Raw genomic sequence first — 26,558 nt, 5'->3', positions numbered from 1 at the left:
CAGTTCAACCATTTGTACTTCTGCTAAAGGAAGTTTGCTCTAATTTTTGGGCCATCACCTGAGCCAACCTTGAATTTTCAGTGGTGTCCTGAGAAAATAATGTAGCTTTGCTTTTGAGTTTCAATCAGTCAAATTAGCCTTAAAATGTTGTATTGCAAGTCTGCTCAAATTCTTCCTGTGTCTTTGTAGCTTAAAAACTGTGTGTGTATGTATAGCTGTATACATATACGATTTTTCCTGGTGGAATAGAAATTGATTCATGATTTTAAAAAATATATAGATAAAAATAATGCAAGCAAAATTCTAGGATTTGCTTTTAAGTTCTCAGTAGTGCAGAGCTCCCCGTCTCATTTTATTTGGTGTAGGGAGGGCGGCATGTTACAGCAGTATATTTGCTTCTCAATAAAACATATGTCCTGCTGGGGTGGCTGAGCGCCGGCCAGCCAAGGATCCTGGGCTTGCAGGGACGGACAGCAGAGCATTTAGTGCCCACAGCAAGACCTGGCTACTTAACCGGCGAGCTGCAGTTGCAGAAATGATGCTTCAGCACTTAAGCATTAAACCAGCTGTTCCCTTTACGGCTGGCTCGGGTGTAAAGTGCTCTTGCTGTTTTACAAGGTGGTCTGGCAGCACGGGGAAAGTGAGCTGGAGACTCATCTGAGCCCGGCTGCCTTTGCCATCGGCTCTCCAGGGCGTTGTACAGCCCTCACCCTCTGCAAGAGATACGGCGGCGCTTTGCACTTGCGGGGTTTGGAGAGGGGAACTGATTAAGATGCTGGTCAGTTCTTCTCCCTGGCCTCTTCCTTTATATAAACTGTTACTGTTGGATACCCCTGCAGAGATTTAAAAAAATGCAGAAAATACAGGCCAGAAGGCACCAAAACGAAAGAAGGGTGGGGGAAGGGAAAGGAGAGAAAAGATGCCAAGAACAGCATGAAAGGCAAAGGAGGAAAATACAGCAGGGAATTGGTGGTCGGATGGAAAAGAGCAATAAGTAGGGGAAATCTGTCTATATAGTCTCCATTTTAAAAACTTTTAAGTTCATAACTACTGAGGCAGGAGGGGGTGAATATGTGGACGAGCGCTGAGATGTGAGTGTGTTGCACCTTCAGCAGGAGCGCTGTGATCGGTCTTGGCGTTGCTAGACACAGAAATCATGAGTTGGAGAAGACTTGTGTCTGTGCATGGGAGCTTGTACCATTTCTGGGCTTTGGAGCTGAAAAATTTCATTTGTGGTAGCTAATGAGTATGTTTCTGGGTATTTGTCAAGTTGATCATTGATGGTTATTGGTTTCATCAGCAAAAAATAGCTGTTTTCATATTGTTCAGAGCAGCCATCCTCTAAGCACTTGGTCATGGCAGCAGGGTTGTGAGCTTAAAAAAGAACGATGAGTTGCATCAAGTAGGTTGCATAAAGGATGCTCTTTTTCACTGTTTTCAAAAGGTGTTGGGGGGACATGAACGTTATTCCAGAAGAGGAACATCTGCTGCTGGTTTTGAGGACAGTGTCAAGATGTTCTTCAGTTCAAAAGCTTAACTTTCAGCTGTATTTATTTTGGGAGGTTGAAAGGATTTTTTCTGAAGGGCTTTTTATATTGCTATGTAGTTCAATAAGCACAAGCTTACCTTTTCAAAGAAAAATCTTCAGAATCAGGAAGGCATTGTTTATTGCTGGACTATTTTTGTACTACCTGCTTTAAAAAACATATATTGCAGGGAGGATTTGTGGAAAGAATGGAGTGATTAACTGTTTTTCTGATGGATTAGTGTTTAAGTTAACAAGTTTCTGTGTCTGTTAAACTAGTGGCATAACCTTTAACTGTATATAAAATGTGTGGATGCGGTTTGGTTAGATCCTCCTTGGACTGCGAGGTGAAACAATAGCATTTGTTTCAGTGTGGATGTGCTGCCAGAAAAGCAGTGGGTTTGGTGGTTTGGGTTTTTTTCGAAATTGAAATTTAATTTATGAGAAATGTGTTCAGTATCTAACAAAAATTCTGTGAGAGATGATTGACTGTAGGAAAAGCTTTTCTCATAATTCATTCCCATATATCATTAAGCACACAAATTTGAAATTCTGTTCTTGCGATGGGATAATTGTTCTGCAACCGCCGTACGAAGGCGGCTAGTGCGGGAAGGCTGTCGGATGTCAGTCAGCTGCTGCGGGAGAGATGTAGCACCTGGAGCTTGAGTCTCAGTGTGAGGAAATAGAGGCGCAGGCACTTAATAAAGATGGGTTTGTAGTTCTGCACCGGGTTAAGGCCGAATCTTGTACAAAAACCTCCTTCTGCCTACAGTGACGTGGATGAGCCTGATGCAGTGACTGCAAACCAGCTGGGGCTGATCCCGGCTCTTGTTCCTCTTTGCTTTGTGAGAAGGTCCTGTTTTCAATGGATAGGAGCGAGGAAAGAGCTAATGAGCTTGTACATCCCTGCTTTTGTTCAGGCTTACCTTGCACAGCCACTCTCTCACACTTGCAATGGTAGGGTATGTAGCAGATATGTGCAATTTCTTCGTTTTTATTAGATTGTGTCTTTTCCCTCTTTGCCCTTCATTTTCACCCTTTTGGGCTTTGACTCTACACTTCTTATAGTCCAAGTGTGAGGAGCCGGCTGGTGGGCGCTTTGCAGTGCCAGGGCTGTGTGTCCTGGTGCTGCTGGGCAGCCTGGCGCCGGCCAGCGATGGCTCCCGCCATCCCTCATCGGGAGGAACGAACGTTTCTGGGAAGAAGGGGCCTCGCTCTGCATGGCGCAGTGTGTTTGCTTTCTCTGAGGGAGCTAGCAGGCTGGAAACTTGGCTTCGGCTGGAGAGGACCCCTTAACCTTGCCTTGGCAGAAGGAAATAATAAAGTGACAGACTTCATTTATCTTTATGCTGTATGTGTGGCCTCGTGTGCTCCGTACGCCGTCAGACCTAAATCCTGGTGTCGAATTGGCACTATGAAGGAGTAGGCTGTAATTTTCAAGGTGGCTTCAGGTACAATAAAATAAAAAGAGTTTTCATTTAAATATGAGCATACACGTCATCCGTTTTGTGACCTTATTTTGTCAGTAAGTGCAATTAATTTTGTTCTGTCCTTACGTTCTGTTTTTGTGGTGTACTTTTGTTACGACGGCACACGATGGTATTGCCAAAGGTGACCGGGGGGAACCCGAGCCCTTGGCAGCTGTGGGGTGCGTGCTGTGGGATGGGGGCACGGCGGGGCCGGCTGGGATTGCACAAAGAGGTGCCTTATCCAGAGCAATGAGATTGGCAACAGCTTAAAACTGCCAAGATAACCTGCCAGCCTGCTCCAGAGGCTCCTAGCCCCATATTAATAAAACTCACAGTGTACCCCGCTCGTACGGACCCATGGACTCTGCTCACCCCTTGACGCGCAGTAGGTTCATTTGCACACCCATTGATCCTCGTACGCCACACTTCATGCCGCGCTGCTGCTACTGCAGCATTTTCACATCCATTTCTCTTCCCTACCTGATGCTACGGCACTTTGTCTGCCCTGCGCCGCTGCCGCTCCCCTCCCGGTTACCCACGCTTAATGACTGTTCTCTTCACGCCCCTCGGTAAATCAGTTATCTTCCCCTCCAGATGGGTTCTTGTCCCCTCTGATCAGCTAATCAATTATGTTCTGGTGCGGTTGTGCAGTGCCTTTTTTGACGCTAAGCTACCGCCTTCCCTTCGCGCTCCTTGCAGCTCCCAAAGTGGCACCGGCATCGCTCATCAGATTTAGCTGCAAAAGTGTTTCTGCGCTCTCGGGTTCCTCCGACGATCTGCGGGAGCTTTCTGTGGCTCCTGTTGGTTTTAATCCCTCCCTGGAGAGCAACAGTCAATCCCGCTATTTCTGATGCCCTGGGCTCAGGTCGTTTGGTTTGTTGCTTAAGGATTTTTGTTAGTGAAAAAGCCTCTCCCAACTATTTTCAGATTTTGTCGTGCTCTAGCTCCCAAGTATTTCTTAAATGCTGGGGGTGCTTAGTGTCTGGTGTTGTGCTGAATAGGTGGAAGGGTTCTTTGTTTAAACTCTTTCGGCTCTTTGACTGCTACGAAACGGTGTGACGGAGAGTGTATTTGCTGCATGGGACCAGAGCACCAAGTGCCTTCTATTATATCTGCTCTGGAGGATTTCCTCCATTTCTGTCTGTAAGGAAATCCTCTTATCTGGGCAGAGCAATAAATAGTGCTGCCTCCTGTAATAGAAACAGAAAAACACATTCTTCACATGGCTGTTTTTAAAAATGTGGGGTTTAAAATATATTGGCTGGCATGATTCTTCTGTAATAAATCCCCATAATAGCGTGCTATGTATACATTTAATTAGCTGCACAGAGGTAGGGAGAGGGGGAGGCGGTGTGTTAAAAGAGGGTTTAGCGTGCATTTAGTAATGACAAGAACAGTAAATAATGCTACAGGTTTACAAACCTAATCCCCAGTGTCTGATTGTAGCCCTCACATCTACTGGAGTCGGTTGGAAAGATGTTAAAAAGCTGTAAAGAAAGGGCTTTTGGGGATTTTTATTTTTAAATATTGGGGGAGATGGCTGGGTGACTGATGGTTTTAAGTGCCATGGATGTAGCTGATTTGGGACCTTGATGGAAAGCTCTAGAAGTGCTGTCCTCCTCTGCTTGCCACGGAGATGTTAGGTGAGGATGGAGTAGGCTGCTCCTCACTGCCTCGCTCTACGCTCTTTCCAATGGTACTTTCATTTAAGAACTGGATTTGGGTGTGTGTGGGGGTATTTTTAACACCCAACTTATTTTTTGCCTGTGCCCTGCAGTAAAGTGGTTGTTTTTCTTCACAGAAGAAATCCGCATGTCTAAGAGCCATGCCACGTGACGCTACTGCTTTTAAATAAGCTTTTAAGAGGTTGGACCAGATGTTGACCACATCTGTGTTTTTATTTCGTCGAACATTTCATTTTGACCCTTTTATTAAAAGAGAAAATGATCATTTAGAAATTGTTTTGAAAAGTTTAGCAGCTGGGAAGATCTTTCTGGTATATAAAAAAGCAAGGGGTTTACTTTCCATGCCCTGGAGTGAGCCATATAACATCGAGCAGACGGATATTTATGGCTGGTAGGGTCTACTCCTGTTGGAAACGATTGCCGTGGAAATTTTCAGCTCAAAACGGATGTATTCTGTTTTGAATTGGCATTCCGTAACAAAACACGTATTTTTTTTCTCAGTGAAAGCGTTAAACTAGGGATTTGAAGGCACCTTCTCTTCTGAAAAGCCCCTTGCATTTAATGAATGCCTATCGCCTTGGCAGGAAAAAGGACGACTTGCAGGCAGAGGGATATCCTGCAATTACTCCCTCTACTGCCATTATGGGGTCTAAGAAATGCTTATTACGTATAACTTGCTTCTGGATTCTTCTCTGCAATTTACCAGTTGGAGAATGAGTTTTCCGTCCCCGTTGCTAATTGATCCAATAAGAAAAACTGGCACCTAATTCAGTAACAAGTTATATTTAAAATGACATGGGAAATTGTTCATGGTGCCTGAAATTACATCATGTTCAGTCTAGCATATTAGGGCTGTATAAGGGAACAGATACCTACTGTACTGTGACATATTAAATTTTAAACCTCTGATACAAAAATATAGCAGGGTATAGGAGGAGCGAGGTGTTTAATGATGAATAAAAGCAGCGGCAGCTTCATTTCAGTGGGATATTTTTAGTGTTCTTAAGATGCTGTGGCAGTTTTTACAACAGATAATTTTGGGATGCGATTTTATGTAAAGTTGAGCAGTGACTTGAGTAGTTCCGTCACCACTTCCAAATTTTGATTTTCTAGCCTGCGATTTTCAGAACTTAATGATTTTTGAGGTTGGCTCCCTTTTTCTTTGTCCCTAATTCCAAGCCTGTGTAGATAGTTGACAGTTTATCTGGTGCAATGAATATGGAAAAAAAAAAAGAATCCTTTATTCACTCAGATCAACCAGATTGAAAGTTGGGGTTTTTCCCCCCAACACCTTGAGGAAACAAAAGGTAGATAACACAAAGAAGGGGGAGGCCATCCCCCCTTTTGTCCTACAACTTGATGGTTAAAGCGCTTACCCAGAATATGGGCGATCCGGTTCGAGTCCCATTTCTGCACAAACTCCTTCCGACCTAGGAGCCAGGTTATTCTGGCCTGGGCACACTCTTGCACTCTGCTGTCGAGCTATTTTATTTTGTGTAATGAAACATTTCTTGGATCCAGGTGGACAATCTCCTGGGAAGGCATCTCGGACACTAGACTACAGTATTTACTACTTTCCTCGGTGAATATTTAAGCATTTTGGTCACTGGAAATTTGTATCTCGGTTCCAGCGGGAGAGACGTGTAGTGCTGTTTTGCAGTATACCCTGGACTCCCGTGGGTGATGTGGCATACAGTAATTCCTCTCTGCGCTTTGCATGATTACGGTTTGCTAAAAAAATTCCAGTGAGTTATATTAAAGAGGCAGCAAACCACCGGGACGTATTTTGTCACCTTGCTGTTCCTCTCCAGCCTCGAGCCAGGGCGTGCTTTGCCATGTCCTTGGGTCGCATCCCTGCCTGCCTGGTAGCGGGGTGCCTGCACGAGGAGCTGGTGGCCCTGGTGCAGAAAGTTCTGCTCTTACTGCACTATATAGAGATCAGACCAGAAGAAAAGCAAATGTACTGAACAATTATATAGTTATTATAAAATCTTTTACACTTTTAAAGTATTTTTGAGGAAAAAGGTTGTAAAGTAAATCTGGTGCCTGGGGCTGAAGTACAGTTAATTTCTAAATGTAAGGGCAATGAGAAATGTTCCTTAAGGCCTTTTCATTCATATTAGCATCAGATTACTGAATTGGTAAAGATACTACTTTTATGAGACAATCTCAGAAGAAAATCAAGATGCAGTATTATGCGGCTCCCTGCAAGAGGACATTTTCTTCGGGGTGAAACCCGTTTTGCGTATGACTTGGTATGGAAAGAGTTTAAAACTTTCTGTTGGTTGTTTAAGGTGGATTTTGAAAAGACATTTGTGAGCACTTGGTGTCTGATACCAGTAAATGTCTGTTGAGTTGAGCAGCCAGATCCTTTGCACCGCCTCAAGAAGCGCAGCCTTTTTTCCTAACTAGTTGTTTTGGTTGGATTCCTGACCCTGTGATTTCACGTACTTCAGGCAACTGGTTTAAACGCCTGAGTTTTGTCAAGTGGAGCATTGTCCGTATCTTCTGGGAATGCTCGTAATGCCTACCTTTGCTTGTCTTCACCATTTGGTGCTCCTCAAGCCTCGAGGCTCCGCGTTGCCATAACCTGCCATTGGATCAAAATGCTGCAGCTGCCTTCCCGGTCCTCTACCGGTCCTCCACACTGCTCAGGAGCTCTGCTCCGCGGGAAAGCACCAGGCTGGAGAATCAAACCATTCTTCAAAGGTCTTGGTTTGTGGGGAGGCACATCCCCAGGACTGGGGAGCAGGAACCGTGAAGATGCCAAGCTCTTCTGCACCGTTTCAGTTTTAATTCGTTATTGCAGATTGTTGAAACTTAATTTGTTGGGGTTTTTTTCTGCAAGTAAACTGGTTAGGTCATCCCTTGTCTAGTCTTGATTAGATGTAATGGAGATGACCAAGAAGATTGCTTCATTCCCCAGCATAAGTCTTTCTTGAATAATTTATTTTCTTCTCTACCTGGACTACATTAATAGTGTATTACTACTGTACATTAACGTGATGTGGAAAATCAGGTTTTGCTGCTGTACATTGTGCCAGTCCCAAATTAGGCCTCACTTCTGCGCTGTTATGCTTTTTAATGGATAGAATATTAAAAAATGTGTTTTCAGAAGAAGTCTTAATAAATACAAAGCTAGAAAAATTACAGTGAAATTGTAATTACAGAAAGTCATTACTGTTTAACATTTCTCTAGACCCTTCCATAGCTTTTAAAAGTTATTTTAAAATTTGGAAATGTTTTAATAATTCCCATTTTACAGATAGAAAAACTAATACACATCTTTTTACAGAACTGGTATGAGGTAAGTGCTTCAAATGATGATAGATCAGAATCAAGAAGAAAGCCATGGCATGACTGTCGGCATGATGTGTTATTCACTGGTCCATGCTGCTTCCCTGAAATCAGAAAATATTTTCTAAGTCATAATTTACAGATGAATCATTGACCTATAGGCTCTGACAGAGAAATTCATGTTGTGATGAAAGAAAAATGGTCATCTTCCTAAAATGGTTTCCCCAGCTTCCTGGTGAACATTGTGGCTGTAAATTAAAATGGAAAAAAAAAAGGCAACTGGAAGTGTTCGGCAGATTTTTAGTACTGAGGAGGACCGTACCAGTTCCTGAATTTTAAATGAATTCAGTGTGGTGAATTTGTGCGTGCGTGTACCCCCAATATCGAAAATACTCAGCAACGCCTTAAACCTGCTGGATGAACACGGAAGGATGCAAATCTCTGAAGGACGATTGTTAAGTATTACTTTACCGTAGAACGTGAATTGTGATTGATTTTGAACAAACATCCGCCTAATTAAAATGTGTTCTTTTCTGTAGGTGAGAATACAGGAGATGGTGAATTAGACCTGAGTGGGATCGACGACAGTGAAATAGATCGGGTAAGGTGCCCTCTTACCCTGGGTGTCTCTGCATTTGGGTATCTGAGAAAGAAAAATGGTTCTTACCTGCTTTGTCCTCTCCTCTCACTGCCTCTTTGCTCTGATCTATAGAGAGGTTCAAGGGTTTTCGGTGATCTGAGATCAAAACTCACGTTCACGCAAGCCTGTGAATTTGGTGTTCCTTGCCCAAGTTTTATATCTATGAGACTGCTGGTGCTGCTCGCTCTTACCGTGCTGGAATAATTATGTTTTAGAATGTCTTTTATTCTGAAGAAGGACTTTTAAAAGTTTGGTGGAGCTCTAAATTCATTATTTAGTTAAGATATATTCAACATAGGAGGCTGCCATGGAAACCAAACTGTAAACCCAGTGTATACAGCTTCTGTGTTCTCTCAAAGATTTCTGTAACATTTTCTGGATTTATTATTATTTGTGTGGCAGTGAAAGAGACCCTTTACGATATAGCCTGAATATGACAGACAGACAGTTGTGGAAGATGGCTTGTTGAAGGCCACGCAGCAGGTCAACACTTGAACACGCCACAGAGTCCGGCTCTCCTGACTCTGAGCCTGATGCCCTCTCGAGCTGCCACGCTGGTTTAAAGAGTAATTTGAACAGATAACACCAATGCTAAAAATTCCTTTTGGGGTACAAAATCATTGAGAGCGATGAGGTTGCATAGGGATTACTGATCTGCAGAATGTTGTTGGCAATTGATGAAGGAGCAGGAGAATGCTCAGTTTGACTTCAGCCGTGAAGCGGGTTTTGCTAGGCTGGGCGTTAGGAGGGGTCTTGTGAATCAAGCAGACGTGGTATGGAGGGACCGGGGAGGCTGAAGATTTTCAGTATAGCAGGTCCATAATTTAAACAAATGCGGGGGAAGAACAAGCACATTTTCTCCTCCTCCTAGGATCTGTGATGAGGTCATAACTCTGCTTTTATGACCTCATGTTCATTTCCATGGCAATAGACTGTAATGTAAGCTCAGGATTATGAACTCTCTAAAATCATAAGAAGGATGAATAACTGAGCTAGGAGGAAGTGAGTTTTACTATTACGGCTCACCTTTGATAGAAGCAGATGAAAGAGTGAAAATATTGGTCTGATAAACCAGGACTTGCACAGCTGTTTGCTCCTCTCGTTCGCCCTCTGAGGAAGGACTCCTCCCTGCATTAGTTTCATTTGACTGGAGTTATTTTTCTCATAAAATCCTATATGTACATTTTGCTTGGGAGAAAATCTCGAATGCACAAACCCGTAAGATGGAGAAATCTCAGATTGTTTTTCTTGCACTTAAACATCGTTTTACAAGTCTTGGGTCCGCTGCTTAAAACTAAAGTGTCTTGTTCATGAAGGATGAACCAATTTGTCTTCTCCGTTCTGCAGAATTTCTTCACTCCCTAACAGCATTGGCTGTAGAGAACTTTTGTTTCATGGGCAGTTGCTAAATACTGGGTTTATTTTTACATTTAAGTAATCGAAGAGGAGATCTATCTACCAACCTGCCGGCCTGCCTGCTACCTACCTGTTTATTTATTTCTGTAATTCATCTGAATGGTTCTAGATATGTTTTACAGCTCCACGCCTACTAATGATGTTACCGAGACTAAGTAGAGTTAACTGAAAAAAGCCTAGATGTGGTTACTGAACCCAGCTCTCCAAAATCTAGAGGACTAAAACTCCCGCAATCTAAGGTGGTATCATTCACACAGATGTGGCCATTGAACTCAGTAACTGTGCCTAAACCTTCACAGAAACCTACCCAGAAGACACATGTTTCTGTTTTGGTAGCGCAGGGCAATGGTTCCCATACTGGTTTGAATTACAGACCACCATCAACACACAGAATTACTTGCAGACGGCCATGTTGTCATGATACCCTCTCATATCATCTGAAAAAGATCATAAACCCAGGATCATTTTAGGTTAATTACAGACCACGTACAATGAGTCCTGGATGGTTTTTGGTCACCCCATCATAGTTTGGAAACCAAGCACTGTTTTTGAAAACATGTTGGTTTTTGCCAGCTTTAGAAGTTACTAGAAATGCTCTCTGATTGTCACATCTCAGTCATATTTTCTTTTATTAATGTATTTTAAAAAACAGAACATGAATTGACCTTGGCAGTGGTTTTTCAATTCAGTTTTGCTCTGTGGTTTTCAAGTTGATTTCTGAAAGTAGATAAACTTGTTTTGTCTTTTAGTATATACTTAACGAAACAGAAGCTCAGATAAAAGCAGAGCTGTGGATGAAAGAAAATGCAGATTATTTGAAGGAACAAAAAGGTAAGTATATAGGACTGAAATTCTCCTTTTGGCCAGTGTTGCTGAAATATGCAGTCTGTGTAATCTTCATGCTGGTTACCCTTTTGTCATCTTTCAGAAAAGGAAGCAAGAATAGCAAAAGAGAAAGAACTTGGGATTTATAAGGAACACAAGGTATTAAACCGTGTGCTAATTGTGTCTGTCTGAAAATGTCCTGGAAATTCCTTACATTTGCTGATCAGCTCCATGTAGGATGTATGGGCATAATGGTACAGGTCACCACTAAACGAGCAAAAGCTATTGTATCTCTACCTGTTATTGAAATACAAGGCTATAACTTTTCAGGTGGTGAGTAAAACACTTTCTTGCCCAAACTTTTATTTTAAATTACTATTGTGAGAAAATTCTGTGCATGGCAAAGTCAGAGCTAGCTCTTTGCATTTATGATTGCTGTCCTAATTGCTTGCTTATTTAAATACAGGTCTTAAGACATGCTTAAGTTTTTTTTAACGTGTGCATGGGGAATTTGTTTGTACTTGCCATAACTTCAGTAGCTTTCTTTGCTCTTGCAATAATGATTTCTTTATGAAGAACTGAACAGATCCTTGTTACAGTCACTTGAAGGAATATTTTGTTCTACCTTTCATAAAGAATGCGACAGTTATGTTAACAAATGGCATGTCCTGTCTCCATGTTTAGCAGTTTAAAGCAGCCTAATTGGCCATATATTCACGATTTACGGCATTAGTATTTTGTGTAATTGAGCGAGTGACAAGTCAAATCTTCCACATGCAACTAAAATCCATGTTAGTTTTTAGTGTGTATATCCTCTATCTTTTTTTCCAACTAATGCGAAAGACAGAGTTTCCTACTTCCCCTAGGTATTTCAACAATAAAAACAAAACCAGACAATGAAACACTGTTCTATGCTTCAGAGTTTCTCATTCATCCTGCACTTACGGAGACGTGGCAGTCTACCAGCAATTTTCAAAATTGTATAACTCGTTGGCACCGCCAAGTAGCCCAAACACCCACCTTTTTGTTCGGACAACACAGGAGTTTTTCTCTAACTCTGTATTGTTTCTGACAGCTCGAGTAGAACTTGATTAATATAGTGCTTTCCAATTTCAAGGTAGCACTTGACCCATGTAGGTAAACAGAGGGGCTATTATCCATTAAAAAATAAATCTCCTGCAGCGCTTGGTGTTAAAACCTTCCTTTGAAAAGGAAAATGCCAAATGAGAAACAGAGGTTCTTTCTTTTTCCATACCTACCCAGGCGTTGGACATGGCTAGAAATGTTCTCCGGTGTCATTTCTCTTTGTCTGGCTCTGCGCAGCATCAACCTCCGCAGCGCAACGCTGGGCTTGGGCTGGCAGCGTTTGCCTGGGAAGGGCCGTTGCAGGTGACATTGCCGCTGCGCTCGTGTGTCTGCAGCCTCCTGCTTCCTATCCGTCGGCATTGATGCCAGTCCACGCTTAGAAAGCTGCTGCTAGTATTCTTGGCCTTTTTCAGTGTGGAGGAGGAGTTGGGTAGATGGTCTCCCACGCCGCGTTCGAACTTGATATAAAATACCGTTGCAGTTTCGATACGGAGTTGTCAGTGCTTAGGGGAGTCGTGACCCAGCTTGACTCTAACTTCAAAGGCAATTTTAGCAGGGGAATTTCTTTATTTCCATGCTGGGCAATGCTATCAGGGTCCCTGTTCCTGTAACAGGAGTTGACTCCCTTTTTCTTTTCCATGCGTGAGAAATGGCCCATGTTTCTTCTCTGGCAGCATTACAAATACTAAGTAAAAAATTTGTAATAAACTGTGTGGGCATTTGGCAAAAAGTGAACACTTACCTCTCGGAGGGAAGAGACCTCTCGGTCCCGCTGAGTGGCAGGAGAGGGAGCGCTGGCTTAGCCCGGCCGCATCGCCTGCATCCCCGCATCAGCAGCACCTGAGCCAGGACTGCTGAGCTGCAGCTCGCCCTTCTGCTTCACGGAAACTTTGTTTGTATCTACATCACTAATTTTATATTTTAATTAAGCCAAAGAAATCTGCAAAGAAGCGGGAGCCAATTCAAGCCAGCACAGCAGGAGAGGCAATTGAAAAGATGTTAGAACAGAAGAAAATCTCAAGTAAAATTAATTATAATGTGCTAAGGGACCTGAACAGCAAAGGAAGTAACACACCAAAGAAAGAGGATGACAGCACTGATGACAGCACCAACACCAAGAAGCTGTCAAGAAGAAAATCTATTGCCAGTAGGAATATAGCCAACCCTGTAAACAGTGTGGGAAAAAGGTACTGCAATTGTTCATTTGTATCTCTGTCTGTGAGACTGTCTATGTATCTTTCTGAGCCAGACAATGTAGGGACTGAAACATTTGTTTGAGGCTAAAATAATGTCGGAGCTCTGTTTTTATTTATTTTGCCTGCAGTGTCACGGCGGCACCTTATTTATAGTTCACATATCAGAGGTCTGCTTTGGTGCGAGTTAATCATCCTGAAGCCAAAAAAAAAAAAAAAAAATCAATGGAAATTCATAAACGTGAATCTTTCGGCCAGGGACACCTTTTCTTCATATACTCCTGACATTTGCTGTCCTTCCTTTCTAAGTTGTCTGTATCAGCTGACATGACACTAAATGTTTGAAAGCTTTGGCTTTTTGCTTGACTTGAAAAATACAGTTCCCATCTGTTTCGAGAGCTAACTGTTTTGATTAGCTTTTATTTTAGTTTTATTCCAAACTTTTGTTGTTAATTGATGACACAAATATAGAGCTTTACAGTAAATATGCTTGTCGGTTTCCTGGTCTGCATTTGCAAATGTTTTATAGTGTGATGAAAGCTACTATTTTAATGAGTAAAATATTCGACTTGCCGGGCAGATTTGTAGTGTGCTGTAAAGTGTTTGAGGAGATTGATGTGTCCTATCTGCAATACTCAACTATTTTATTTGTCTTCAGTTTATGAAATCATGTCGGATGATCATTTGAATCATGCCTATGTATAGTAATTTCTTGCTTAGATGCTATATGTTTATTTACTGCCTAAAATACACAGTTTTTTGCTTCCAGAAGTATAGGCCTGATGCCACAAGGAAATTTTGGTGTTTCATTCTGAAATGGAAGACAGTGTCTTTGCTCCATAGTTCAGATTTAGGTGTGTGTTGCAGCTGAGAGCGGGTAAAGGGCCAGGGAGGGTGGGAGGGCGGCAAGAAATCATCTATTCGTACAAAAATGGGAGACGTAGGATACTTGAAAACATGAAGCTGGGAGAGTTAGTAAGTGCATGTCCCTCAGAAGCTAAGCAAAATGAGGATGACTAGACCTAAACCCCTTATTTTGACTTCATTTGGCAGTGAGGCCAGAGGCGCGGGCTTCAATTTTGGCTGAGAAGCAAAGCTTTGGCTTTGGCATTTGGCTTCTCAGCCAAAACTGAAGACCGCGCCTCTGGCCTCACTGTCACCGGGATACAGGATTTTGCAGTGTACCAAGCGTCTTTTCTTTCTTTGCTGTACCTTCTTTATTCTGTATTTTAGCAAGATGGCTTCATCCTCGTTCAACTTCTCACTCTTAATATCAACAACTTTGCTTTCCAGTTCTTGGCTCACTGTGGATTTTAGTCTCCTCTATAAGTTGTTACTTGAGGTGATGTCTAATGACCCAAGCACATAAGTTTTCCACTAGTGAAGGAAAGTGAAGACGCATTGAGGATTAACTAACGGCATTTAGCCTATGCTTTATTTGGATTTAACAGGTATTAATGAGTCATATTTCTGGTATTTCTAGTAAAATATGGCCGATTCAGTTGTCTGAAATGCAATGCTGCAATGGGAAGTAGGGGCTGGGCAGGATCCCGGTTGCATTTCAGAGCTCAGCAGTAACATCCACGCTCGAGCTGCTTCACCACGTCTGAACCTTGTCACTTCTGAGGTTTGCAGAAATGTTGGGCGCTCGGAGCTCCTGTTGAAGTCAGCATGTTAAACTCTTAACAGGTGTTAATCTCTTTGGAAAATCATGCCATAAATATTTAATTTAACAGTGGTGCAACTTGAAAAGGTTTCTAAATAAATACAAATCAGTATTTTCCAAAAGCAGCTAATAAAACATGTTTATTTTTCCTCTTGAGAACCTAAAGTACGTCCTTAAGATGCATAACAGAGTTTCCTGGTGATGATTAGCAGATCTCGGATACAATGAATTTTGCAGCAGAACACTTCAGGGGAGATTGGGGATACATGCAGATATGTGAGTTAAGGAGATTTTGCACTCCAGAAGCAGGCAGTGTTCTTGCTCAAATAATATCAAGGACTTGGCAAACCATTAGTTGGACTTTTTTTTCCTTACAATTAAAGATTTATGACATACTTTTGATTTTTTTGCTAGTAGTCTAAATGCCGTGCCTTTTAAATGGCATGCATAAATTTCTGTGTTCTGCATTGTTCTTATATGCCATGCATTCATTGCCTTTGTTCAGCATTGTTCCTCTGAGAGGTGAATGGCTAAATACTTTCCCAGTGATACAAAAATCATGGTAATTTATATGCAATTAATAATAGTAAAACCCCTGAACATTGCTTATTAGAAAATGAATGAAGCACATAATGTATCTTTATCCAGGAGGCATTTGCAGAGATCTTGCTAACCATTTTGGTTTGTAGTGATTTACAGTCCTGTGTGTTTATCTTTATATGTCTTAAATATTTAGTAAGCTGGATTTGACTGCAGTAGCACCTTGCATAACCGTGCTTTGATCCGGTCCTTTAGTTCATCTGAGTTATAGTCAGATTTTAAGGAGCTACTCATTTAGTCCTGATCCCAATTAGAAGGTACCAGTACCAAGTTACAGGGAGCTTTACAGGCTAGGAAAAGAATACTCATCCTTGGTGATTAAAGCAGCACTTTTGTAAAGGTATAAAATTAGGAAAGCAGATTTTTTTTTTTTTTTAAATAAATAAATATCTTTATTGATTTCCTTTTGCAAGCCAAGATTTTACATACCTCACCAGGTTTGGACAGATGATGCAGCCAAGTTTGTCACGTGTCTTGGAAATCATCTTCATATACCGTATGTGGCACCCTGGAAATAGGAAGTTGATCTTCATGTCCATCTTTCTAATTGCCCCTTGCTATAAAATACTCTGTGCTGTTATTTCCACATAGAGGACTCCAGATTATCTCTAAAACATGGTTAACCCAGCCAGAGATGGTGCAATCTCTGGGTGGTTTTTCTTTTTTTAATATGACATAAACTAGCAGTTACAGTGTTAATCAGTTAAAATATTGGAAAAGCTTTTGTTTACTGATGTAATAATAGTAAGCAAATTTTACAGTTTTGTAAAAAGTTGTTGATTTGCAAGAAGTTTATAAAGAGCTGGAATGCTAAGCATGGTCCCAGGAGCATGCTTAAACTGGATATTCTTTCAGTTGGTGGCCCTTTTAATATAGTTTTGTTGCTACTATAATCACTTAATATTTACTTGGATTCCAAAGTTTATCTGCATGTTATTTCATTAAAAAATCCTGATTTTGAAATCTTGGAAATGTTTGGTATTTTCTGAAATTTTGTTAGGAAGGTACTTTCAAAGAATTCTTCCAAAGATCATGCAGATTTCTCCTTTTTAGATGAGTAGACATTATATACATCAATATTTTCAGAAGCAAACTGGATTTTTGAACAGGTTTCTTTACTGTGAATGCTGTGCAACTTTTTGAGTTTTAGAAAAAGACATGCTTTTCTCAGACACATCTCCCAGAATTATACCGGGGTTTTACTTATTGTATCTGTCAAGATGGTAGAAGACTGGTAATGGCAGTGTAAGTAATTTCAGGAATTTTTATGTTGTTTAAATGTATTTCATTACATTTCTTAATGCATTTTTGTTCCAGTGGGTACCACAATTGGTGCTTCGTACGCAAAAGCTGTTTCATTCTCGGTGTGTTAGAGATGTGGCACGGTGGATGTTACCATAATAGATGTTGCAACTTTAATTTCAATTACCAGTTGCACAGTTTATCTTCACTAATGTCTTCTGTGCATATGAAGCATAAGAATAATATGTTGAACTCCTAGAAAAGAACAATTGCCACTTTGTCGTGGTTTAACCCCAGTCAGCAACTGAGCACCACACAGCCGCTCGCTCACTCCCCCCGCCCCGGTGGGATGGGGGAGAGAATCAGAAGAGTAAAAGTGAGAAAACTTGTGGGTTGAGATAAAAACAGTTTAATAATGGAAATAATATAAAGTATAATAATAATAATAATAATAGAATAAGCAAAATATACAAAGCAAGTGATGCACAATGCAATTGCTCACCACCCGCTGAGTGACGCCCAGCCAGTCCCCGAGCAGCGGTTGCTGCCCCCCCGGCCAACTCCCCCCAGTTTATGTACTGAGCATGACGTCCCATGGTATGGAATATCCCTTTGGCCAGTTTGGGTCAGCTGTCCTGGCTGTGCCCCCTCCCAGCTTCTTGTGCATCTCACATGAGAAGCTGAGAAGTCCTTGACTTAGTTAAACACTGCTTAGCAACAACTAAAACATCGGTGTGTTATCACATTATTCTCATCCTAAATCCAAAACACAGCACTATGCCAGCTACTAGGAAGAAAATTAACTCTATCCCAGCTGAAACCAAAACTTTGAGCTACTTAAAACCTGAACTCCAGTTAGAGCTGTGCCATGCGCTGGAGCTCTTCAAGTCCAATAAAGAGGGGTTTTAGGTCTGGAAGCTTTTGGTTAGAAGCTTAATAATTTACTTTATATTTACTTGAGCTGAATCTTACAACATTACTTGTGAAGTGAAACGTGTTGTACCAAGAAAATGTGGGAACAAGAAAGCTTTCAAGTCACTACTTTTAAAAAATTTCAGGCCTATTTATTGCTATGTGCTTGAAATTGGTAATGATATCGGAAAGGACAGGATATATTATCGGGGGAATAAATGTGTCAGGTTAATCTCCTGAAGAATTTGCCTTGGAAGAAATGAAGCAGGACTGCAAAGCACAGCTGAATCCATTATAATGAAACAAGGTTGTTCTGAATGGAAGCATATGAATATATAATAGAAAACCAAATCATGCTTGCTACGAATATGACAAAAGCCCTTGGTAGATATCTCAAATTTGATTAAATTTGGAAATTCACCTCCAAATTCTCTCCACGGTCTCACTTGTATTTATCAACCATCCATTTTGCTCGTACACGTTGGCACGTGGCTCCACCTGTGCTTCAGAGCCGCGGGATCTGGATATTGTGAACTGCGCATTTGCAGTACCAGGGACTTGTTCTGCGGCTCAAGTTCCTGCCCTGGGAAGAACACTTTCAATTAGCATCTGCTCCGGCTACATTTTTGTTGGCTTTTCAATGGGTGTCCCAACGCCAGAAAAATGCCCTTTATTATTTGCGAGAATGTATGTAATACTTTTCTACAGCCTGGCGTTCGGCATCTCATTTAACCTCATAAATTACTTGGTACTTTCTTGGCTCTAATTGGAATCAGATTCCCCCGGGGGGGTAGAATATGGGCAGAAGCCTAAGTTAGGTGCTTTGGAGGAGCCTGACGATCCCACGCTGCAGAGGGAGCCCGGGGAGGCAGAGTCAGCTCCCCGCTGCGAGGCGGTGGGAGCGCTGCCCCTGGCTCCCCCCAGCTCTGACCCTCGTTTGCAGTTGGCCCTTTCTGGTGTCCAGGATGTGCATATTACTCCGTAAGGTAGAAGTTGGTTTCGATCTCGTTGGCTTTGCCAGATTATTTCTGATAAAGTTGTGGGAGGGAGCATGGGGTGCTATTTATCACACCCAGCCTGAAAACTTTCTCTTCAATTGTTGATACTGCGGATGTCCAGCAGAATCTGTATTTCTTTCTCCTCGGGAATAAGGAGGGAAGAAGCCCCAAATCACCTGTTTCCCTCACATCCAGGACTATTGATAATGATAATACCTTTATTTGTAGTTTTACTGTTTCGGCGGGTGGAGGTCTTGTGCTGAGTGCCGTGCCGTGTCCTGGCTGGGTGCTCCTAACTCAGCTACAAGTCTGATTGTCCTGAATGCTTATTCTATGTTGGCTAAGGCTTATAATTTATTTTTATAAACCCAAAGCAAACGGGTTCTTTAATGTACAATATTTTTAGTTTATTTTACATTACGAGACTGGTACTTGTGGAGGGGAGGAGCGTGAGCTCATGCTTTCCAGATTACTTAGATCAACCCAAAACGGCGTGAAACAAAGCTCAGCTTGAATAATCCAAAGGGATTCCTGGGTGTCTGAAGTCCTCACGTTTGGCAGATACGAAGCTTTTGAGAGAGAGTCTTTTCCATGCTACCTTTGGAGGTATGCATTCTCTGTACAAATTGGCCCTTTGAGATGGGATCTTAAGAGTCTTTTTATATGCTTTAATTTTCCACCATATATTTTTATTTTTCAGAATTGCCTTCAGCTCTTTGTCTAATTTACCTTTGATATCCTGTTTTTCTCTCTCTGCTTTGAAGTCTGTTACATGGTTTGGAATTCATGTGTATTTACTCAAAGTGGGATATTAAATTTTATTTCTTGTCTTGTGCTGCTTCAGGCCTTCTTTTTATATGTGACTGACGTGCTAGCACCAATTTCCCACCTGGAATAAAATTCCTTACAGAAGGTACTGGGAGTACTTGTTGAGACGGTAGTTAGGAGTTTCTTCTATAGCATAATTATTATTTGGTTGATATTTTTGGTGTTTCCTCTGGAAGCAGTCTCATGTTGGCTACGGGATTAACTAGGCTGTGATTCCTGGGTACACGTGGTGGGAGCCTTCCCGTGTGGCTGTGACTCCCCATGTGGAGTCAGCTTTTGGTTTGAATATTATGTACGTGGTAAATAAATTCTCTAACCACTTTGACATAACTGTTTTCTTATGTGATCTGCGCTTTGATAATTTCTTTGGACTGTAATTTTATGTATATTTGTGCTTTGCTGTGGTATATAATCATTTAAATCAAAGGTTAATCAAAATGATTAGTCATTTTGAACAGGAAAACGGTGACATTTGATAAGTACCTCCACTTAAAATAAATCTTACAAGTATTTTCCAGTCTTGTAACTGTTAGAGGGACAAGCTTATACAAATTATGTTTAGTATTTTATTTACAAAAAGCAAAGCCAAGAAAAAATGAATTCAAGACTTCCAAGGTTCTGCTTTTCAAGTCATGCATCTCCTTATTAAAGTTAGCTATACGGGCGAGACCTTTACGAATGACCTTGAAAGGAGCTGACACATGCATTTACTTGTTCACAGTTGATTTGAGGAGTTGATCTAGTAAAACCTGTAGTAATGTTGTAACCTGGCTAATGCTGCAGGTTACTGCTGTTCATATGAGCTAAGAAGGCTTTGTATTGTAATAAGGAGATAAATCACAGGCAAGAACTGGAAAGAAATGTATCTGACCCAACATGTTTTAAAATGAGTGTGTGTTTTTAACTTCTGAACACTAAAATGTGATGACCAGCAGCCTTTCCTTCCTCATTAAGTGAGGACACAGGAGGAAAAATGCATTGCTTCTGCACGTAGCACCATGCTCCTGAGCAGATGCGGAGTTAAGCAAATGCCACCGAAAGACTTGGGAGGCAGGAACCAGCACACTGTCCGGGGAACAGTGCGGCAGGTTTTTTTGCCCTCAGATTCATTTCTCTTGACACTGAGATAGGACAGAAGGATGGGGAAAGAATTCCCGCCCTGCCTCCCCCTCCCCCCCCCCAAAAAAAAAAAAAAAAAAGAAAAACCAGTTCCCCAAACCCAGCCTTCCAGAAGCTGGCAGGTGTTTGTCAGGATTTCACGTTTATTCTGATTACTCAGGCTATTTTGAAGATCAGTTCCCCCTGATACCAACGATAGCATTTTTCTTTCACATCTGACGGGCTTTATACTCCTGAAAATACAGCTGCATTAAACTCTGAAACATGCGTGGATAGCGTTTCTCATGGCTGTGCTCTGTACCATTGAGAAAGGAACTCCTTTCCAGCCATCACCCGGCACAGCTCGCATCCCCAGCCTGCAGGGTCTGGGTGCATTTGTGCTGCTGCTGCAGGAGCTGCTTCTGCCACCGACTCCCAAATCATTTCAGCTGTTACTCCAGCAGCTCTGCACTTTTCTGTCATGCAGCATCGGTTTGTTAGGGTGAGGTTACCAAAAAGCTCATTCCTTCATCCTTCATCCCTCAATCCTCTCCTTCCTCCTGCAGGAGGTGAGTTACAGAATCGTTTCTCCCTTTCATGCCTGTTCTGCCAGTGAGTTAAGAGAAATGAAGTTAAAGGTTTTCTAGCTTGTTATGTTATTAAAATGCAGTATTTTTCCTAAGAACCCCAGTTTTGGATTCATTAGTTTTTAAATACTGGAATTAGTTTTTGAGTACTGGAACAAAATGCCAAAATTTCAGTATGGCAACTAACCCACCTGTATTTTCACTCTGTAAAATACAATTGGAGAAAAATGCCCCAATAGCTTAGTAATAGGAGAAATAATGTAAAGAAGCCTTCTCGATGTGAACTGGACCAATTTCTGTAAGTTCAGTGATGCTGCAAATCATCTCTAGTTGTACATCATTCATTAAGAGCATTCAGATTTTATAGTACAGACATTTAATGTTGACAAAATTTGGTTTAGCATAAAGGTAAGGGTCTGCTGGGACTGCAGAGGAGTGTTCCTGAGCTGTCATTTATTTGGACTTACGAGAACCTTTGAGAAATACATGTAAATAAGCGCTTCAAGATTGGGTGAGGACACATCTAGGCTTGTGCGAGTGTTTCAGCAATAACAAGCGTCTGCCAAATCCAGTGCTCGGCTCCATTTACCCCAAATGATTAGAACGCCTTCAATTTAAAACTAAAAAGGCATTGATCTGGCTCGACCTCGTGGCCCAGACCCAGGTCAAGTCTCCTTATTTTTACAGCAGCCTTCTTGTTTGTTTAATATGAATTGGATATTGCTTTTCCGCCTCCCACTCAGGAAAATCGTCTCCTTGTCGGATTCCAGAGGAGGTCGGCTGGGCAGTGCAAAAACACAGAGGGGATTTTTGTGACTGTCTGAAATAATTTCATCTTGAGGTTTAAGACCAAATAGGAGCAATTTTAGCCCAGAAGATAATTTTGTGTGACAGTTGGATTGCGAGCGCCTTGTTTATCTATGTTCTCATTTTCAGGTTGGTTATAAGAAAATGGTCTGTGAGCTTTTTTCTTCCAAATGGCACTCAGTGGGTCTAGTGGGAGACTTACTATACATATGTACACGCAGTCTCTTGAATTTTAATAGCGTGTTAGCAAAAATAGTTATATGTGATGTGGAGTGTGAGGAGAGTGGGAAGAAACAAAGAAATTTGAAGTGTTATGGCTCTTGTTATCAAACCCTAGAGGTGCATGTCCTGCTGTCATGGCTGAGAGGGCTTCAGCACTGTGAAATGCTCATTCTCAGTCTGTAGATTTATTTCTTTGTTTTTTTCACGGTAGGAAAATGGTTGGTTTCTGAATTGATTTTCCTTTGCCCCTAGTCCAGCAGGGTCTGCTTGTTGATCTTTGCAGTATATATCTGCTCATTTTTTTAGTGTAAACCAGAGGAAGTGTATGTCTGATGTGTGTTAGATTTGCAAATGAAGTTGAGTCTTCAGTGAATATTTGTTAAACGTTGAAGGAAATGGAACAAAACAAACAAAAAATTAACTTTTTCTCAGTACAATATGGCATATGTTATTTTACCAAGACTAATACCCAAACTAGGAGAGCAGTCACGTGAAGCTTCTTATTTCTTGATGTTTGCACGTATTGCCAGACCGGATAGCTGGCAATCATTATGTGGTTATGACTGCAGTTCTTTCACCACGGCTGGGTAAAGTATTGGAAAGTTATAGCAGTTTGTTGCAAAACTTGAAGTACTGTTTGTTCACATATTTAACAGCATCTATGTAATTAGTTTTAAATTGGCCAGTGTACTGTGACTTAGTCATTTATGTAAGTGCTGTTCCATTACCCAGGGATGCTTCTGGTGTGTTGACTGATTTCGGTTTTACCTTGCTGCAGTGGTTACTAAATATAGGATGAAACATACTGAGATAACTTCTAAATGTGGTCTTGGAAGATATATGCAGCAAATTTAACTTTTTCTGCTGTTGTTGAATTTCCAATTTATTGTGAGTCAGAAATTTCTGCCCAGCATTTTCCCTTTCCTCCAATGCAATGCAACGATAGATTGAACAAACCCATTGCCGTGTTTGGGATATGCAGGAACCAAGGTAACTTCCCCACCTGCTCTAGAGCAGCCCATCTCCTTCTCTTCTGTCATACCCTGTCAGACCCCTTCCTTCTGACCCAGAGAGAAGTAAGGGAGGAAACCACCAGCTTTTACATACATTTTCCTCTCCCCCCATATTTTACACTTGAGAAGAAACCTGTGCTGCTACAGAGGTCGGATGGGAAGGTACAGAGTAGAGTATAGCATGTATGGTCCTCAGGACCTGCAGTCCATCTCCCAAGTGCACGTGCAAGTGGAGAACCTCTCACCCCAAGTGCTCTTTCAAGGCATCGCCTGGCTCAGCAGCTGTCAAAAACTGTAGACAATGTGAAATCTTTCCATTCAAGCAGGACTGTGATAGCTGGCAGGGAAAGGATACGATGAGGCTATTACAGCCCACAGCGTGACATGGTGCGATAGATTTGAAGTCTGTTTTGATATTCAGAGTTGAGTGCAACCTTGCTGAAGTGGAGCACTGAAGATGCTTGGACATTGAGAGCACTCTCAGGTCCCATACAGAATAGAAGTGTTGGGCATGTATTTAATAGTCTGTTGTCTCTTTGTTCAGAAACTGTTTTAGATGTGGTATTTATGTGAAAGAAATATATGCTACTTTACAGCATAGTGTTCTTTTAAGAAGTTATCAACATATTTAATCAGAGTGTTTTGAGATCTGAAGTATGAAGGACGCATACAAATTTGGAAGTGGAATGAAGTGGCTGGCGTATTTATTTTGTAAGGTTATCTTTGCTTGTCTGGAGTGGTGACATGGTAGTTTTAATAGAAAAATGGCTTTGTACACTTTTGCACAGATTTTATCATGCAGCAATAAAGAAACAAAATAATTTGGAGTCCTAACTAAAACTATTGTTGCTGAAGTTGAGCGAGACAGTCGTCAGATTAAAGCTGTAGTTGAATCAATCAATCATCTGATGAATTAATAATGGAGGTTAAAGTCAACATTGAATCAAATTATTAGATGGAGAGAAGCAAGACAGAAACCAGGGTGGTTTAAAACATATGACTGGTTATTACAAGGCAGTAAGCCCGGATACCCAGCAAGCATCGCTTGCTGCCTGGCTCCTGGAGGCAGAGATGGGCCCTTCCAGTTTGTGCTTTAGTAGGTCACTTTAAGGGTTAATTCTGTGCCTAAATGTGCTACTTAGATGAAGGTGGTTTAGACAATTGTTCTTCCATTTCCTGCTAAATGAACTGTGTGCAAGCAATATTGGCTTAAAAAAAGTGATATGCAAATATAGCACGTCTTAAACATGTTTGCACTTTATTCATACCTTTTGAAATATTACAGAAAAAAAAATGATGGGAACAGAGTAGAAGAAAGGTTAACTCCTTTGGGTAGGTTGTTTGTGGAACAAGGTGGGTAGAAGAGCAGTTTGGGTTGCTCATGTCGCCGATGGATGCATCCTGTGAGCTTTCTCTGGGTATTCCTACATCAGGCTGTACCTTCTGGGGTCTTTCCTCCTCCTCCTCCTCCTCCTCTGGACAGTGTCGAGGAGATTAGGATCATTAATGGCTCTCAGTGATGTGGCAGTGCAAAAAACCTGCCTTTTGCTGACATGTTTGTTCGTGATACCGCCTCTGCCACACCTCTTCAAATCTTCTAAATGCATTGGTGAAATAAGAGCTTGCTTTGCCTACAGCTGGTCCAGTCCAAATGCAGTTTTGACCTTTGGGCAATCTGGAATATAAAAAATTATTGGGCCTTACTGTCAGATTTTATATAACTTATTTTTATTTTTAAAGTCAGAACATATATACTCCAAAACTATAAGAGAGAAGCTTGCTGAAAAAGCTTCAGTCTCATCATGGGAAAAGTTCAGAGGACATATACCTTAAATTTCATTAAATCCCTGTAGGAATACAATTAATTTTTATCCATGCATCCATATTTTCATTTTCCTGTTATTTCTTAAAATATTATTCTTCCTTTTCACCAGCAAAGCATTGGGATAATGAAATAATTTGGTTTAACTGGGTTACATATATTGATCTTGTATGGCTCAGATAGACTGTATCGTACATTTCATGAAAATAAACCTAAATACTGATTCATCAACTCTAAAAGCATGAAATGAAAATACTTAATTCTGTTCTATTAAAAAAACCCCAGAAACAGAGGGAGAGGAAGCATGAAGGGAAGGAAAGACAAAGAAAGGGCTAATTAAGGATTTAAAGCTGCTGGGGTTTGGGGTTTTTTGCAACTAGTGAACTGAGTCCAATGTAAAGTGCGATATATATAAGCCATACAAAATCATGAATTCTGTATAATGCAAAGTAACTTACTAGCAAGTGACTGACTAGCTAGAGAGGTCTTGGTTGGAAGGGAAAGGTTTCTGTAAAAATAAACCTCATCTCGCTGACCTTTGCCAATCCTGGCTGCCTCTCTCTTAATCTAACCTGAAAAGATTAGAAAAACTCTTAACATCAAAAGGAACCGTAGACACTATTGTCTCCCAGAGTCCCATTGTGTTTAGGAGTGATTTATCAGGAGGCAGCAGCGTGCTCCTGCTCCGGAGCCTTCACCCGCTGGCACCAACAATGCAGCGATGGCTGTAGGTCAGGCTTGCGATCTCAAGCCCTGCCTTGGAAAAACAATGCACAGCTCCCAGCGTGATGGATGGGAAACCCGGCTCCGGGATTCATTTGCCCAAACTTGTTTGGAAGATTTGCTGGTTTTACTAAATCAACATTTTTCAGGTACTTCCTATATTTTATCCAGGAGTGGATAAATAACAGATTTTTTTCAACTACAGAAAATACAAATATAATTAAATCACATAAAAAGTTTGTCTTTCAGCACACAGTAATCTTCAGGTTCTGGATTTTTTATATATATGTGTGTGTGTATATATATGCACAAGTGTGTGTATATATATATAAACCCACAAGTTTTACAGAAAAAGTTCTTTGCATAGCTGTTGGAGGAAAATACAGGTTTTATGCATTTCTTTCTCTCTCATTGGGAGAATTGACAGAGAACATTTCTAAGATCTGATGATTACCAGGCTGTAGTTTTCTATTAGCTTTGGGTTGCAATTTAAAATTACTCCTTAAAACATAAGGAGGTCTTAAATTATGAAGCAGTAGGAAATCCTGAGATCCAAGGCCTTGAGTGGGCTTGCAGTATAGTATATATTCATTATTTTGTTGCTACATCAGTAGCTCACAGATATTAAGCACAGCGTTGTATTAACTTTTCAGTGAAAACCAGACACTAGAAAACTCAAGTTTATGGTTCAGCATTTGTTGATAGGATTTGCAACTCAGGGAAGTCCAGATTTAAGATGGTTTTTGCAGAGTGCTTGCAAGAGGCCAGCCGCAGTAACAGGTGCATTTTTGTCTAAATTACTTTCCTTCTTTTTTCAATATCAATATCTGCTGATTTCATTTTAAAACCCATTTTAAAGCAAATGAAATAGCGAAGACTTTTTCTAGCACAGTAATCAAGACCT

The 26,558-nt window shown here is 41.2% G+C and overlaps 1 protein-coding gene across 1 annotated transcript in view; it reads left to right on the top strand.

Annotated features, from left to right (window-relative positions):
• BRF1 (BRF1 general transcription factor IIIB subunit) overlaps nucleotides 1–26,558 on the top strand; it is a 175,403-nt gene that overhangs the window by 117,389 nt on the left and 31,456 nt on the right. Inside the window, exons 12-15 of the mRNA XM_076345599.1 lie at nucleotides 8,516–8,577; nucleotides 10,782–10,863; nucleotides 10,961–11,016; nucleotides 12,874–13,130. Coding sequence (XP_076201714.1) covers nucleotides 8,516–8,577; nucleotides 10,782–10,863; nucleotides 10,961–11,016; nucleotides 12,874–13,130 — 457 coding nt within the window. The remainder of the gene's footprint in view (nucleotides 1–8,515; nucleotides 8,578–10,781; nucleotides 10,864–10,960; nucleotides 11,017–12,873; nucleotides 13,131–26,558) is intronic.

This window comes from Aptenodytes patagonicus, chromosome 7, assembly GCF_965638725.1.
Source record: "Aptenodytes patagonicus chromosome 7, bAptPat1.pri.cur, whole genome shotgun sequence".
In the NCBI taxonomy this organism is placed as follows: domain Eukaryota; kingdom Metazoa; phylum Chordata; class Aves; order Sphenisciformes; family Spheniscidae; genus Aptenodytes; species Aptenodytes patagonicus.
The sequence above is the reverse complement of the archived record's forward strand: the minus strand, read 5'-3'. Positions and strand labels throughout refer to the sequence as shown.